Consider the following 14,827-nt stretch of genomic DNA (forward strand, 5'->3'; position numbering starts at 1 on the left):
TCTACAAGAATTCCAATCTTAAACACAAGATTCTCAACGAACTACATGAGTCCCTAATTGGTGGTCATTTGAGATTTTTGAAGACATATCATAGGGTCAAGAAAGATTTTTTTTGGGAAGGGATAAAAAGGTGATGTTCAATAGTTTGTGGTTGAATGTTTGGTTTGTCAAAGAAATAAGGGGGAAACAATTAAGACACTAGGTCTCTTACAACCTTTATCTATTCCTAGCCAACATTGGGAAGAGGTATCCATGGACTTCATCACAAGGCTCCACAAATCTAAAGGTCATAATGTCATCATGGTAGTAGTTTATTGCCTCATTAAATATGAATATTTTATTACATTACCACATCCTTTTACAACAAGTATAATGGAAAACATTTTCTTGGAGAATATCTAAAAGCTACATGGTACACCTAAGGTTATTGTTAGTGATCATGATCCTATCTTTACTAATCACTTTTGGAAAGATTTATTCTCATGTTTGGGTACTCAATTGGTTCGTAGTTCTTCATACCATACACAATAAAATGGGAAAAATGAGGTGGTTAATAAATGTTTGGAAGGATATCTATGTTGTTTCACTTTAGAATAATAATCTCAATGAGTAGATTAGCCACCTCTTGTAGAATGGTGGTACAATACTTTCTCTCATAGCTCATTAAAAATGTCTCCATTTTTTATACTTTATGGATATCATCCTCCTTCTATCACATAATCATTAAAGGTTTCACCAAGAGTTCAAGCAGTAGAGGATCACTTGCTTCATCAACAACAAGTACTTTCAGGACTCAAGGAGAATTCAACTATGGCACAAAATCAAATAAAAAAAATAAGAAGACCAACATTGTAGTGAAAGAAATTTTAAAATTAGGGACTAGGTCTTCTTGAGATTGCAAGCTTATAAACAAATATCAATGAAGCAACAAAAAAAGAAAAATAAGTTGTCTCCAAGATATTATGGACCATACCAAATCATGCAAAAGATTGGTAGTCTTTCCTACAAGCTTGAGTTGCCACCAACAACAAAGATACATCTAGTTTTTCATGTTTCTTGTTTGAACAAGGTAACTGGGTAGAATATTCCTACTCAAATAGTACTACAAGAACTTGATGAAGAAGGAAGAATAATTGTGGAACCAGAGTTCATTCTTCAAATATGCATGAAGAAGTTGAGGAAAAAAACCTTGACTTAGTATCTCATCCAATGGAATACTTTACTAGTTGAAGAGACCACATGGGAGGATGAAGAGTTCATTCAAAAGAAACTACACTTAGTTAGCTTTGAGGAAACACTTTCTTATTGTCCATTTTAAGACCTTTTGCTAAAACTACAAATCCCAGGTACATTAACTCCTTCACAAAACCACACTTCTTCAGGTTTGTCAACAACTTTTCTTCCCTCAACTTATATAAAACCTTTTGTATATGCACAAAATAATCCTCCAATGTCTTACTAAAGATCAAAATATCATCTAGGAAAATAATGAAAACTTACCTAGAAACTTATTTATTACTTCATTCATGAGTTGCTTCAAAATGCTTTGTGCATTGGTTAGCTCAAAAGACATGACTAACCACTCATGTATTCCCTCTCTTGTCTTGAAACTAGTCTTCCACTCACCACCTTATCTGATTCAAATCTAATTATACCCACTATTTAGATCTATCTTTGTGAATTACTCAGCTTTGTTGGCACTGAAAATTGCATTCTCATTTTGAGTGTCCATTTGAAATTTTTAGTCAAATCAAGCCCCATAAATGCATGTGTACCTGGTTTTATCTTTGAGCCCTAAGAGGTGTTTAATGTTTCTAACACCTTTCATTTAGTGTGTCTATGTGTTCCATGATGTTAAATTGCCATTCCGAGCCATTTTGTTAAGTCTCGTTTGAGATAGTTTCAAATCTGCATTTTCACCTAAGTGTCAAACAATGACAAGAGGCTATGTTTGAAACAAAATATCTCACACCCAGTAATGTTTCATGACACAATAATTTGGGAGTGTTTAACTTCTATACCTAAGAGCCTATGTTTCAAATTTTGAGTCGTTTCAAGTCTGTTTGACTAGGTTTTGAATCCCTCAAAGTTGGTCAATTATCAATGTCATGCTAATATAAAATGTTCAAAATTTTGAGAAGCCCTGTTTGATGAGTTATAACTTTGACCCAGTTGACCCAAATTTTGAATTTCCTTTTGTGTTGCATTTTAGACATCAGAAACTTGTTATATTTCAAGTTTCAGCTTATGATGAATCTGTTTGATCAATTTTCAAACGTGATTCCAAATGCAATTTTTACCTTTTTACTAGTGTCAGAAAATGCAGAGTGTTTAGTACCCCAATTCATGCCATTATATCTCCTAATTCATGGTAGGTGACATCAAATGAATTGTACCACTATGTTGTCCTCCAAAAATAATTTAAGTGTGCCAGTTTTCACATCTTGACAAATCCATTTGCACACTTTTCTAGGTCCATTCCATTTGCAAAATAGGTTTTTTGTCAATGTTTCCAATCTGCGAAATCCAAGTAGCCCACTTTGATTTCTTTCCAAATGAATCTTTTTATTCATTATGAGCCTAAATTGCAAATTTATACTCTCCTCATGGTAGAGAACCAATGCCCCATTTTTCATCTTCCCAAGTGTCCATTTGCCCAGTTTTCAAAGCCAAATCTGAACCCAGTTTATTGCTTTCTAACGTGTTTACTTCTAGATAATTTTGAGAAGGTAAATTTGATAGTTAATATCTTTTTACTAGGAATTTTTCATAAGACGAGATCTGACAGGGTGAAAGTATGTAGAACGAAGATTCAGTGTGCCAGTTTTCAGAGTCTGGTTAGAGGTTTGGATTAGTTTTTAAGGCCAGTCAAAGGACCTCCTAACGCAAAATTGACAATTTGAAGAAAGATGTAAAATGAGCTTCAAATTCACTTTCAATGGTCAAATTTGTTTCAAATCAGTACCAGAGGGTGAATGAGTCAGTTTTGCTATTCAGTCATCTGGAAACAATTTTTTTTTAATTTTAGCCAGACCCACTTTAGGGCCCAACTAATTTTTGACAAATTGATAAGATGAAGAGTAAAATGATTAATAGTGAATTTTGAGGAATAATGAGTGGATCAAGAGCTAGATATGCAGATGAAAGAAACCATGGTTGTCACAAAGGAAGAAATTTGGTACTTAGTGAGTCAAGGCTCATGGATTTCACTATTATATCTATCGAGCATGACTTGTTTTTGTGGATCATAAGGAAACACCATGGCCAGTCTTTTACAGGGCATGAGCTCATGTATTTAGGTATAAAGGAGGGATTGATTTAAAAATATAGGCATCAATTTTGTTATAGCTACTAAAATTCTTCTTCCCAAGTGCCAGGTGGATTTGGCACTATGGAGTGATTGTACTTCATAATTTTGAAAGAACATGTCTTCTATATATTTTTTAAGTGCAATGCTTTTCCTGACTAATAACTGGCTCATGACTAATGCAAATGAATACATGTGAACAAGCACTTAGAAAACACATATATGCCTTTCCTAGGATAGAGCACCCATAAAGTAGAGCAACAAATACAAAAGATTGTGGATGAAATAAAGGATGGCAGTAAAAATAATATACATTGGAAAAACTACAGTACCCTACCAAATGTATATTTCAATGTTAGGCTTATAGACAAATTAAAATCTACTTTGAAAGAGATGGAGAAAATAGGGTGAATTTTTCCCTTTCTTCTATGCCTCTCTTCAAGAGGGAAAGTTTTCCTCTTGCCAGTGCACCGGAAGATATTAAACCCAATTATTTGGTATTTCAGATACGTTTTACTAAGGAAATTTTCAAAGACTATCAAGAATATTTGGAATGGATAAGCCTTTATCGCTAGAGAGTATGGGTGCATAGAGTTACTAAAAAGACTATTTTAACTTATGAGGAGGCTCTTGTCTCAAAATGTTGTGCAATAGAGAAGGTTCAACAAATTCCAAAGGATTTTATTTAATTGGTTTTGTGAAAACATTCAGTTCAAAACCCAAGATTGAAAGAGCTCATTACTATAGTCCCTTGCAAAATTTTGAAGGTGATCTAGGAGATTAATGAAACCAAGGGTACATTTTAAGTATGAAGTTGGTTGGCTTGACAAAAATAAACAAATAACTGGTGCAAAGGCATTGGTTCAAAAGAAGCCTCTTGTTACACAAGATATCTTGAAGTCATTTATTAGAGAATCAATGAGCTACAGTAACCGACCTTGTTGGATTGTTCATGATGAAATGGCAAAGAAGTATATGCTTCCCACTAATATCCCAAAGGATCTGAAGAATAGAATTGTTAAGTAGGGGACACCCATGTCATTAGGGTGGAAGATGCTAGGGAAAAAGATTAAAATGAATCATTTGAAGATGCATTGAAAAAGGAACAGAGAAAGACTTAAAATCTGACTTCCCCAACTTCAAAATAGATGTAGCAATTAACCAATTTGATGTCAACTTAGCACTAATAAGGAACGTGTGACATTGCTTAGTAAAACCCATGTCAAATACAACAAAACAAGACCGCGGGGAAGCACTAGATATGCATATGAAACAGGAAAGCAGTCCAGTCAAAAGGCACCATTGTTAACGCAAAAGTGGCATGAATAGGGGACTTTAATGAAGAGTAGAAGCCGTACAGTGTAAAAAAAAAAAGGAAAATTCCCACCATTCTAGTCCAAACTCATGAAGGATTTGGTGCTCAAATAATTTTTCATTATATTAATAATGGTTTGAACCATGTTTGATAGGAGGTCAATCCAAGTATGAAAAACACCCCACGTGAAGAGAAAGATCCATAGTTGAGAAAGGCAGAGTTGCCAATCACATGGACAAGAAATCGCTAGGGAAGTGTTTCTACAAAAGCAGCCTTTAACGCATAAAATTTGAGGGGTCTAGGAAATCAATGAACAAAGGAACCCACATCAAATTGAACATAAGAACCATTCAGAAGAAGGGGAAGAATGCAAGCTAGCTATAGTGAGAAAGTCGTGGAGCACCAATTATCCCACATTCATGCTAAAATGGGTAGTTTTGTGTTTTAAATACTACGACACAGGAAGAGCTTTGTGTCTTAAGACACACATCTTATGGAAGCTACAGCTTATGTGGAGGGTCCCATGTAGCCAAGATGAGTGATGCAAGTCAAATTTTGATCCCCAACCCAGCGAAGAGGCAACACGTGGTGTAGTAGTGCTTCCCCACTTGGGGAAGTTGCTCAAGATTTAAATGAAGTAGGAATGCAATTGGGCGCCATGTGGTAGTGGGTCCAGGTCACAATTCATCAATGACAACTCAAAATGGGACCTTCAAATTTTTCCATGAGGCTAGATCTGACGGTTAGCACTTACGTATAAAACAAAGTTGCCCAAACATTAAAAAATGTGGAAATACGAAGACGCGCCATGTGGCAACAGGCCCACCAGTGATGAAGTGATGGATAATAAGACATGGTGAATGATGCAATGGTCGAGTAGCCAATTAGACATTACCACATGGCAAAAGGGGTCAAAGCCTATTGACCCAAATGGAGGCATTTGAGGAAAATGTAAAATGATTTTAAAATTGTGATTTTAAATTAATTTCAAATGGGTATACATGAGCTATTATATTCAAAGGAGGTATTTTTCTAAAGTCAAACTTTAGAAATTTTTAAATTTTTTTGAAAAATTAAAGTTGCAAGTTAGACATTTCTAGTAGGGGGAGTGATTTTCAAACAAATTTTCAGGGGGTTTCTAAGATGCAAAATATGCGATGTTATATATTGCCAGAATTGGGAGAAGACGAGCTCTCTGATTCTGAGGTTAGTTTCTGCATAGGAAGTTGTCTGTTCAAGCTACATGAGGTTTGTCTTAATATCATAGGCTTTTAGTATTTCTATACTAGTGCATGGTTTGTCTTAATATCAGAGGCTTTTAGTATTTGTGAACAGAGCTAGTTTGTTGGGAAAGAGAAATTATAAGTTTCTTGATTAATGATTTATGTGGTTTCTTGTGTCTACTAAAGTGATTTCATTTTCCTCTTCAAGGAGGTGGTAGCTCTACAAAGGATTCTATCTATGGTGTGAAAGGTTTCATGCTTGCACCTATGCCAATCAGTAGATTTGAAGTTTCAGACAATAATTAATAAAGGTATTTCAATTTTCATATATTTATCTCTCATGAAAATTGAATGAACGAAATGGTTGTCTCCATCTAGTTGTTTCAACACTAAGAAAAAGAGGCAGGAGTTTTAAAAGTTTATAAAATGGATCCTAAGTCTAGGTCTAAAAGTGATGTGCCAACTCTTGAAAGTTTTCGTGCGAATATTGCTAGATTGAAAAGAAAGATTCATGATAAGACTATCTTAATGTTAAGAAGTACAATTGATGATATTAAGGGTCTTAGTGGATTTCAAATTTATATGAAGTTCAAATCAGTAGTTATGAATCTTGATGAGTTTTTTAGACCTGAGGAGTCTTCCTGGCTAGTGGTGCTCTTAGAAGTTTTTATGCCACATTCGGTTGATTGGCCAACCAATATAAAATTAGATAAGATTTATGAAATCCAAGATTTTATCATGGATGTTGAAAGTGTTTTGAAGGCTAATGAGTCTAATGTTAATGAATGCAATGATTCTATTGAAAATGATGTCAATGATGAAGAGTCTCAATTTTATGAATCAAAGGATAGAGATCAGCAATTTGATGACATGCATAATGTGGATTTATCTTTTTATGATGATGATTGTCAAGAAGAAGAAAAGTGTAATAGTAGTAATAGTCTTCCTTCTAATGATGAATGTGTATGTGTTACAATGTCGGTTGTTAAGGTATTGTCTAAAGAAGAAGATATATGTGATGATCAGAGTTTTGATTTTTTAGAATATATTACTAATGAGCCTATTGTTAGAAATGTGCCAAGCCATCCGAATAATAATCATAGTAACATCCCTAATCCTGAATTTCTTACTTTCAAGAACCTTTTTCGCAACAATGACCTGATTATTTCAAGAGCCGATAAAGGCAACGCCACGGTCATTTTGAACAAGGCAGACTACATCTCCAAGATGCTGACTCTCCTCTCTGATTCGGCGAGCTACAAAATCTTAGCCCGCAACCCGTGTTCCCAAATCCTCAAAAAAGTCAAAGCTGCGGTCAATGGTTCTTCTTTTGATGATTCCACCAAGAGACTTCTCATTCCTTCCAAAGAAGTCACTCCCCGCATATACGGAGTCCCAAAGATCCACAAATCCAACGTCCCTCTCTGGCCCATTGTTGATACGATTGGCTCACCCACTTACCCTCTTGCTTCATTCCTTACGAAGCAGATCTCCCCTTTAGTGGGTAAGTGTGACTCTTTTATCAAAGACTCCAACCATTTTGTTGACTTCATCAAAGATGCCAAACTAGAAAATGATGACATTTTGGTCAGTTTTGATGTGGTCTCCCTTTTGACCAAGGTCCCCATTTCGGACTCCATCGAAGTTGTCAAACGCAAGGTTAATGAAGAGGTGGCCACATTAGTGGAGTTATGTTTAAGATCCACCTTTTTCACCTTCCAAGATATTATATATGAACAAGTCGATGGTGTAGCTATGGGCTCCCCGCTTTCTCCTATCATTGCCAATCTTTACATGGAGTACTTCGAAGATTTGGCTTTACACTCCTTCCCCTTCAAGCCTAAGTGGTGGAAACACTATGTTGACGACACCAACATTTGTTGGCCTCATGGTCTCCAAAAATTAGAAAAATTTCACGCACATCTTAACATGGTGTCACCCTGTATTTCCTTCACCATGGAGCTGGAGAGGAATGGGCGTCTGCCATTTCTCGATGTTTTACTCTCAAGGAAATCGGACGGCTCGCTAAGTCGTCAAGTGTTTCGTAAAGCCACCCACATTGATTTGTATCTCCATTCTTCTTCCCATCACCACCCTCGCCAAAAAGTTGGAGTGCTCAAAACCCTGGCTCTCAGGGCCCTTCGCATTTGTGACAAGGACAACATTGACGATGAGCTTTCCTACCTTCGCAAAGTCTTCAGGCTCAATGGATACACCAACCAAAATATTTCCAAAGCTTTCAAGCTAGCCAAGTTGTTTCACTCCACCCCAAGAACCCCCCCTTCCCAGCCCAACATTACCCCCTTCATCATCCTTCCTTTCATTGAGGGCATCTCGCATAAAATTTCAAAAATCCTTCTCAAAAAAGGAGTTCGTTGTGCCTTCAAACCCCTTTCAACTATCAGGAATCACGTGCCCCCTCTCAAAGACTCTCGGAATGCTCCCACTGATTCGGGAGTCTACAAAGTTTCTTGTTCTTGTGGGACTCCATACATTGGAGAAACGGGTAGATCGTTCTCCACAAGAATTAGGGAGCATAGTGCTGACATCAAGCATGATAGAGTGTACAAATCGGCCCTAGCCGAGCATTCTTCCTCCACCAAACATCACATTTGTTTGGAGAACACTCAGATCCTTGCTAAAGAGGATAGCTATTTTAAGAGGAAGATGAAGGAAGCGATTGAAATTTTCAACCACCCTTCCAACCTCAATCGTGATGATGGTTGGGCCCTTAGCCAAGCGTGGCACCCTCTGTTATCTTCCATCAATAGACCCCATCGTTCCCCCCGTTGACTCCCCCTTCCTTCTCTTTTCTCTTCCTTCTCTCGTCTCTGTAGCGCTTGCGTCTTTCTTGCCACCCCCCTACCCCCTCGTCCTCCCCTTTCCCTCCGGCCGCCAATCTCCTTCTCTCTCTTCCCTCCCCCTTTCCTTCCTTGGCCTTGTTCTTCCCCACCCACTCCTTTCCCTCAGGTGGTTCTGTTGATTTATAGGCTAGTTTTTGTCTTTTTTAGTTTTTAGCTTTCTTGTTCGTTGTGTTCTTTTACTTTATAGTTTGTAAATCTTTTGTGTCAGTTCTCATTTTTCTCTTTCTTGCTTTGGGGGTCTTTCTTGTCTTTCTTTCTCCTCTTGTTCCTCCTTTATTTTTTTCGGGTTTCTTCCATTTCTATCCTTTTATTTTTTAGTTATTTATTTATCCTTCTTTATTATTCTTCCTCTTTCATCCTTATTTTGATTCCTTTTTAATTTTTTAATTTTTTAATTTTTTAATTTTTCTTCTTCTTTTTTTTCCCCCTTTCCCCATCGCTTCCTTTGCAGGCTTTGACTTTTATTTTTAAGGTACATATATATTTATATTTGGTTTCTCTTTTTTGGTCTTTTTCCTACTATTTTTGTCTCTCCTTCCCTTTAATTTATTAATTTATTGTCTTTTTTAATTTTTATTTTTAATTTTCAATTTTAATTTTAATTTTTTAATTTTAATTTTTTCAATCCCTGTCCCTCTCTTTTTGTTTTTGTCTTTCTCCATTCTGTCCTTCCTTCTCCCTATCCTTCCATTTGCTTCTTTGCTTGGTCTTTCCTTTCTGTTTATGCATTTATATAGCCTAATTTGTATTCTTCTTATCGTTTTATTTGGTTTTTTCCTTAAGTGCCTCTTTGCTAGTTTCCCTTTCTTCTCTTATTAGTTTTTAATTAGTGTTTTTTAATTCTTTAGTTTTAGTTTTCAACTTATTATTCAAGTTTTTTTTTTTTTTTTTTCTCTCTCTCTTCAGTGGGTAGCTTTTCTTGATTTACGTGTCACTCCCACCTACCTCTCCCTCTCCTCTTATTTCTTTGCTTGGTCTGCAACATATCATTTTGTTTCTTAGCTCTCTTTATCATCCCGATGATGGATCATAGAGTATGATCCAAAACGTTGATGTTAAAAAACATACACAATCACACCCAGAAGCGAATACAGAATTTTATGGATTGTGGAAATCTGTTACAATTAATTGTTGATGAGATTTTCAATTTGTTGGCTTAAATTTTTGAAAGGTATGCTAATCTATTCAAGGATTCTTGTCCTTTTCCATGTTTTGCATTTCTATATGGTGAAGTTAATTTCCCTAAATTTGATGTTGAAGAAGATGTAGTTTCAGAATATGATTTGTCAAATTTTGGAGCTGTATGTGATGGTAATATGTACATCAATGCACATGACGACTTCTATGTTGAAAATGAAGATGTAAAGATAAGGTCTATTTCTCGTTCATGATTTTCTTGCTTTTATGAAGATGAGATAAATTCAGATAGCTCATGTGATAAGAAAAGAAATACTAATGAAATGGTTTATCCTAGTGAGTTATTTGAGGGAGAATTTGATATGGATCAACACATTGTTAGAATGCAATTTCATTATAATTCTTGTGGTTTGAGATCTAATCATTTGTTGGAGTGTGAAGAGGTTGCAATGAATGTTCAGTCTAATTTATGGAATTCTGATATTATTGACAAGGAGAAATCAGATTTTTCATACTCTTCACACCCAGAGGCACAAGGTGAGTTACAATTTGACTCATGTAACTTGTTCAATGGAGTAGAGTATCAAGCTTTTGTGTTTTCGGTTGAAGGAATCCATGATTCAATAAGTAGTGATCAGTTTTAGTTTAATGTCAGTTGTTATCATCACGCTGATTCTTTTTTTCATAGTAAGCAAGATGAAGAAAGTATGTCTGATTTTTATATGCACTATGAAGATGATGATAGTTTTGTTTTGCCTTATGAGCTGATTGCAAATGTTGATGTGCTAGGTGAAAAAAATGGGAATGAGAATTTTATTTTACCTTAGGAGAATGGTGATGAACATCAGGTTTATGACAGAGGTAAGGAGTTTTGAAAACCTTTGTGATGGCCCAGGGCCATTGTTTGTACATAGTAGTTCTAGTTGTTTCCTATTTTCAATAAGCTATTTGAGATAGTTTTTGAAGTTTAGGTGTGTGGTCTGCTTCTCCCAAAGATCTGAAATATTTCCATGCCCACAAGGGGCATGCATCCCTAGACAAAGCCACTATTGGTGCTCAAAATTGTGTTCTAATTTTGAGCGTCCATTTGAAATTTTGAGTCAAATCAAGCCCCATAAATGTGTCTACCTAGTTGTACCTTTGAGCCCCAAGAGGTGTTTAATGTTTCTAACACCTTTCATTTAGTGTTTCTATGTGTTTGATGATGTTAAATTTCCATTCTGACCCATTTTGTTAAGTCTCATTTTGAGCTAGCTTCAAATTTGCATTTTCATCTAAGTGTCAAACAACGATAGGAGGCTATGTTTGCAAAAAAATATCTCACACCCAGTAATGTTTCATCACATACCACTTTGGGAGTGTTTAATGTCTATACCTAAGAGCCTCTATTACATATTTTGAGTCATTTTGAGTCTGTTTGACTAGGTTTTGAATCCCTCAAAGTTGGTCAGTTATCAATGTCATGCTGATATGAAATATTTAGAATTCTGGGAAGCCTTGTTTGATGAGTTATAACTTTGACCTAGTTGACTTGAATGTTGAATTTCCTTTAGCGTTCAATTGTAGACATAAAAAAATTGTTATGTTTCAAGTTTCAGCTTATGATGAATCTGTTTGATTAGTTTTCAAATGTGATTCCAAATGCAATTTTTATCTTTTTACCAGTGTCAGCAAATGTAGATTGTTCAGTACCCCTATTCGTGGCATTATATCTCCTAATTCATGAAAAGTGAGATAAAATGAATTGTACCATAGTTTTTTCCTCCAAAAATACTTTAAGTGTGCCAGTTTTCACATCTTGATGAATCCATTTGCACACTTTTTCAGGTCCATTCCATTTGCAAAAAATGTTTTTTGTCAGTGTTTCCAGTCTACAAAATCTGAGTAGCCCACTTTGACCGATTTCCAAATGCATCTTTTTATTCTTCATGAGCCTAAATTGAAAATTTATACTCTCCTCGTGATAGGGAACTAATGCCCCAGTTTTCATCTTCCCAAGTGTCCGTTTGCCCAGTTTTCATAACCAAATCCGAACCCAGTTTATTGCTTTCTAATGTGTTCACTTGTAGATAATTATGAGATGAAAAATTTGATGGTCAATATCTTTTGACTGTGAATTTATCATAAGATGAGATTTGACAAGGTGAAAGTATGTAGAACGAAGATTTAGTGTGCCAGTTTTCAAAGTTTAGTAAGAGGTTTGGATTTGTTTTTAAGGCTAGTCGAAGGACCTCCTAAAGCAAAATTGATAGTTTGCAGAAAGATGTAAAATGAGCTTCAAATTTGCTTTCAGTGGTCGAATTTGATTCAAATCAGTGCCAGAGGGTGAATGAGTCAGTTTTGCAGTACAATCATCTGGAAACAATTTTTTTTTAAAGTCGAACCCACTTTAGGGCCCGACTAATGTTTGGTAGATTGATAAGATGAAGAGTAAAATGCTTAATAGTGAATTTTGAGGAATAATGAGTGGATCAAGAGCTAGATATGCAGATGAAAGACACCATGGTTATCACAAATGATGAACTTTGGTACTCAGTGAGTCAAGGCTCATAGATTTCACTATTATATCTGTTGAGCATGACTTGTTTTTGTGGATCATAACGAAACACCATGGCCAGTCTTTTACAGGGCATGAGCTCATGTATTTAGGTATAAAGGAGGGATTGATTTAAAAATATAGGCACCAATTTTGTTATAGCTACTAAACTTTGACTTCCCAAGTGCCAGGTGGATTTGGTGCTATGGAGTGATTGTACTTCACAATTTTGAAAGAACATGTGTTTTACATAGTTTTTAATTGCAATGCTTTTCCTGGCTAAGATCAAGCTCATGAAAAATGAAAATGAGTACATGTGAATGAGAAATTAGAAGACATATATATGCCATTCCCAAGATAGAGCACCCATAAAGTAGAGCAACAAATACAAAATATTGTGGATGAAATAAAGGATGGCAGTAAAAATAATATACACTGGACAAACTACAGTACCCTACCAAATGTATATTTTAATGTTGGGCTTATAGATAAATTAAAATCTACTTTGAAAGAGATGGAGAAAATAGGGTGAATTTTTTCCTTTCCTTTATGCCTCTCTTCAAGAGGGAAAGTTTTCCTCTTGCTAGTACACAGGAACATATTAAACCCAATGATTTAATATTTCAGATATGTTTTACTAAGGAAATTTTCAAAGACTATCAAGAATATTTGGAATGCATAAGCCTTTACCGCCAGAGAGTATGGGTGTGCAGAGTTACTAAAAAGACTATTTTAACTTATGAGGAGGCTCTTGTCTCAAAATGTTGTGCAACAGAGAAGGCTCAACAGTTTCCAAAGGATTTGATTGAATTGGTTTTGCAAAAACATTCAGTTCAGAACCCAAGATTGAAAGAGCTCATTACTATAGTCTCTTGCAAAATTTGGAAAGTAATCCAGGAGATTGATGAAAGCAAGGGTACATTTTAAGTATGAAGTTGGTTGGCTTGACAAAAATAAAAAATTAACTCGTGCAAAGGCATTGGTTTGAAAGAAGCCTCTTGTTAAACAAAATATCTTGAAGTCATTTATCAAAGAATCAACAAGCTACAGTAGCCCAACTTGTTGGATTGTTCATGATGAACTGGAAAAGAAGTATATGCTTCCCACTAATATCCTAGAGGATCTGAAAAATAGAATTGTTAAACAAGGGACACCCACATCATTAGGGTGGAAGATGCCCGGGTAGAAGATTAAAATGAATCATTTGAAGATGCATTTAAAAAGGAATAGAGAAAGACTAAAAATCTAACTTCCCTAGCTTTAAAATAGATGCAACAGTTAACCAATTTGATGTCAACTTAGCACTAGTAAGGATTGCCTAACATTGCTTAGTAAAACCCATGTCAAATGCAACATAACAAAGCTCTAGGGGAGCACTAGATATGCATATGGAACAGGAAGGTAGTCCAGTCAAAAGGAACCATTGTAAAGGGAAAAGTAGCATGAACAGGGGAGTTTAATGAAGAGTAGAAGCCGTAGGGTGTAAATTAAGTAAGTGAATTCCCACCATTCTAGTCCAAACTCATGAAGGATTTGGTGCTCAAGCCATTTTTCACCGTACTAATATTGGTTTGAACCACATTTGATAGGAGGTCAATTCGAGTATGAAGAGCACCCCATGTGGAGAGAAAGATCCATAGTTGAGAAGGGCAGAGTTGCTAATCACATGGACAAGAAATCACTGGGGAAGTGTTTCTACCAAAGAAGCCTTTAACGCATAGAATTTGAGGGGTCTGGACAATCAATGAACAAAGGAACCCACAACAAATTGAACATAAGCACCATTTAGAAGAAGGGGAAGAATGCATGCTAGTCAGAAAGCCATGAACCACCAATTATCCCACATTCATGCTGAAATGGGTAGTTTTGTGTTTTAAATACTATGACACATGAAGAGCTTTGTGTCTTAAGACACACGTCTTATGGAAGCTATGGCTTATGTGGAGGGGCCCATGTGGCCAAGATGAGCGACACGAGTCAAATTTTAACCCCCAACCCAGTGAAGAAGTAACATGTGGCGCAATAGCGCTTCCCTGCTTGGGGAAGTTGCTCAAGATTTAAATGAAGCAAGAATGTTCCTGGGTGCTACATGGCAATGGTCTTAGATTGTAGCTCGTCAACAACAACTCAAAATGGGACTATCAAATTTTTTCACGTTGTGAGATCCAATGGTTAGCACTTACCCGCAAAAGAAAGTTGCCCAAACATTAAAAAATTGGGGAATGCGGGGATGCACCACATGGCAACAGGCTCACAAGTGACGATGTGATAGATAATAAGACATGGCAGATGATGCAACATTCAAGTAGCCAATCAGACATTGCCATGTGGAAAAAGGGGTCAAAGCCTGTTGACCCAAAGGAGGCATTTAAGGAAAAAGTAATATGATTTTAAAATTGTGATTTTAAATTCATTTCAAATGGGTATACGTGAGTTATCAAATTC

At 36.0% G+C, this 14,827-nt stretch overlaps 1 protein-coding gene across 1 annotated transcript; it reads left to right on the forward strand.

Annotated features, from left to right (window-relative positions):
- Positions 1-5,407: 5,407 nt before the first annotated feature.
- Positions 5,408-8,638, forward strand: LOC149532865 (uncharacterized). The gene is made up of 3 exons (XM_089805777.1): positions 5,408-5,458; positions 5,754-5,828; positions 6,983-8,638. The coding sequence occupies exons 1-3, from the start codon at positions 5,408-5,410 to the stop codon at positions 8,636-8,638; spliced, it is 1,782 nt and encodes a 593-aa protein (XP_089661903.1).
- Positions 8,639-14,827: the final 6,189 nt, after the last annotated feature.

The sequence above is a fragment of the Cupressus sempervirens genome, chromosome 10 (assembly GCF_028749045.1).
Source record: "Cupressus sempervirens isolate cs-2001-9-10 chromosome 10, ASM2874904v1, whole genome shotgun sequence".
In the NCBI taxonomy this organism is placed as follows: Eukaryota; Viridiplantae; Streptophyta; class Pinopsida; order Cupressales; family Cupressaceae; genus Cupressus; species Cupressus sempervirens.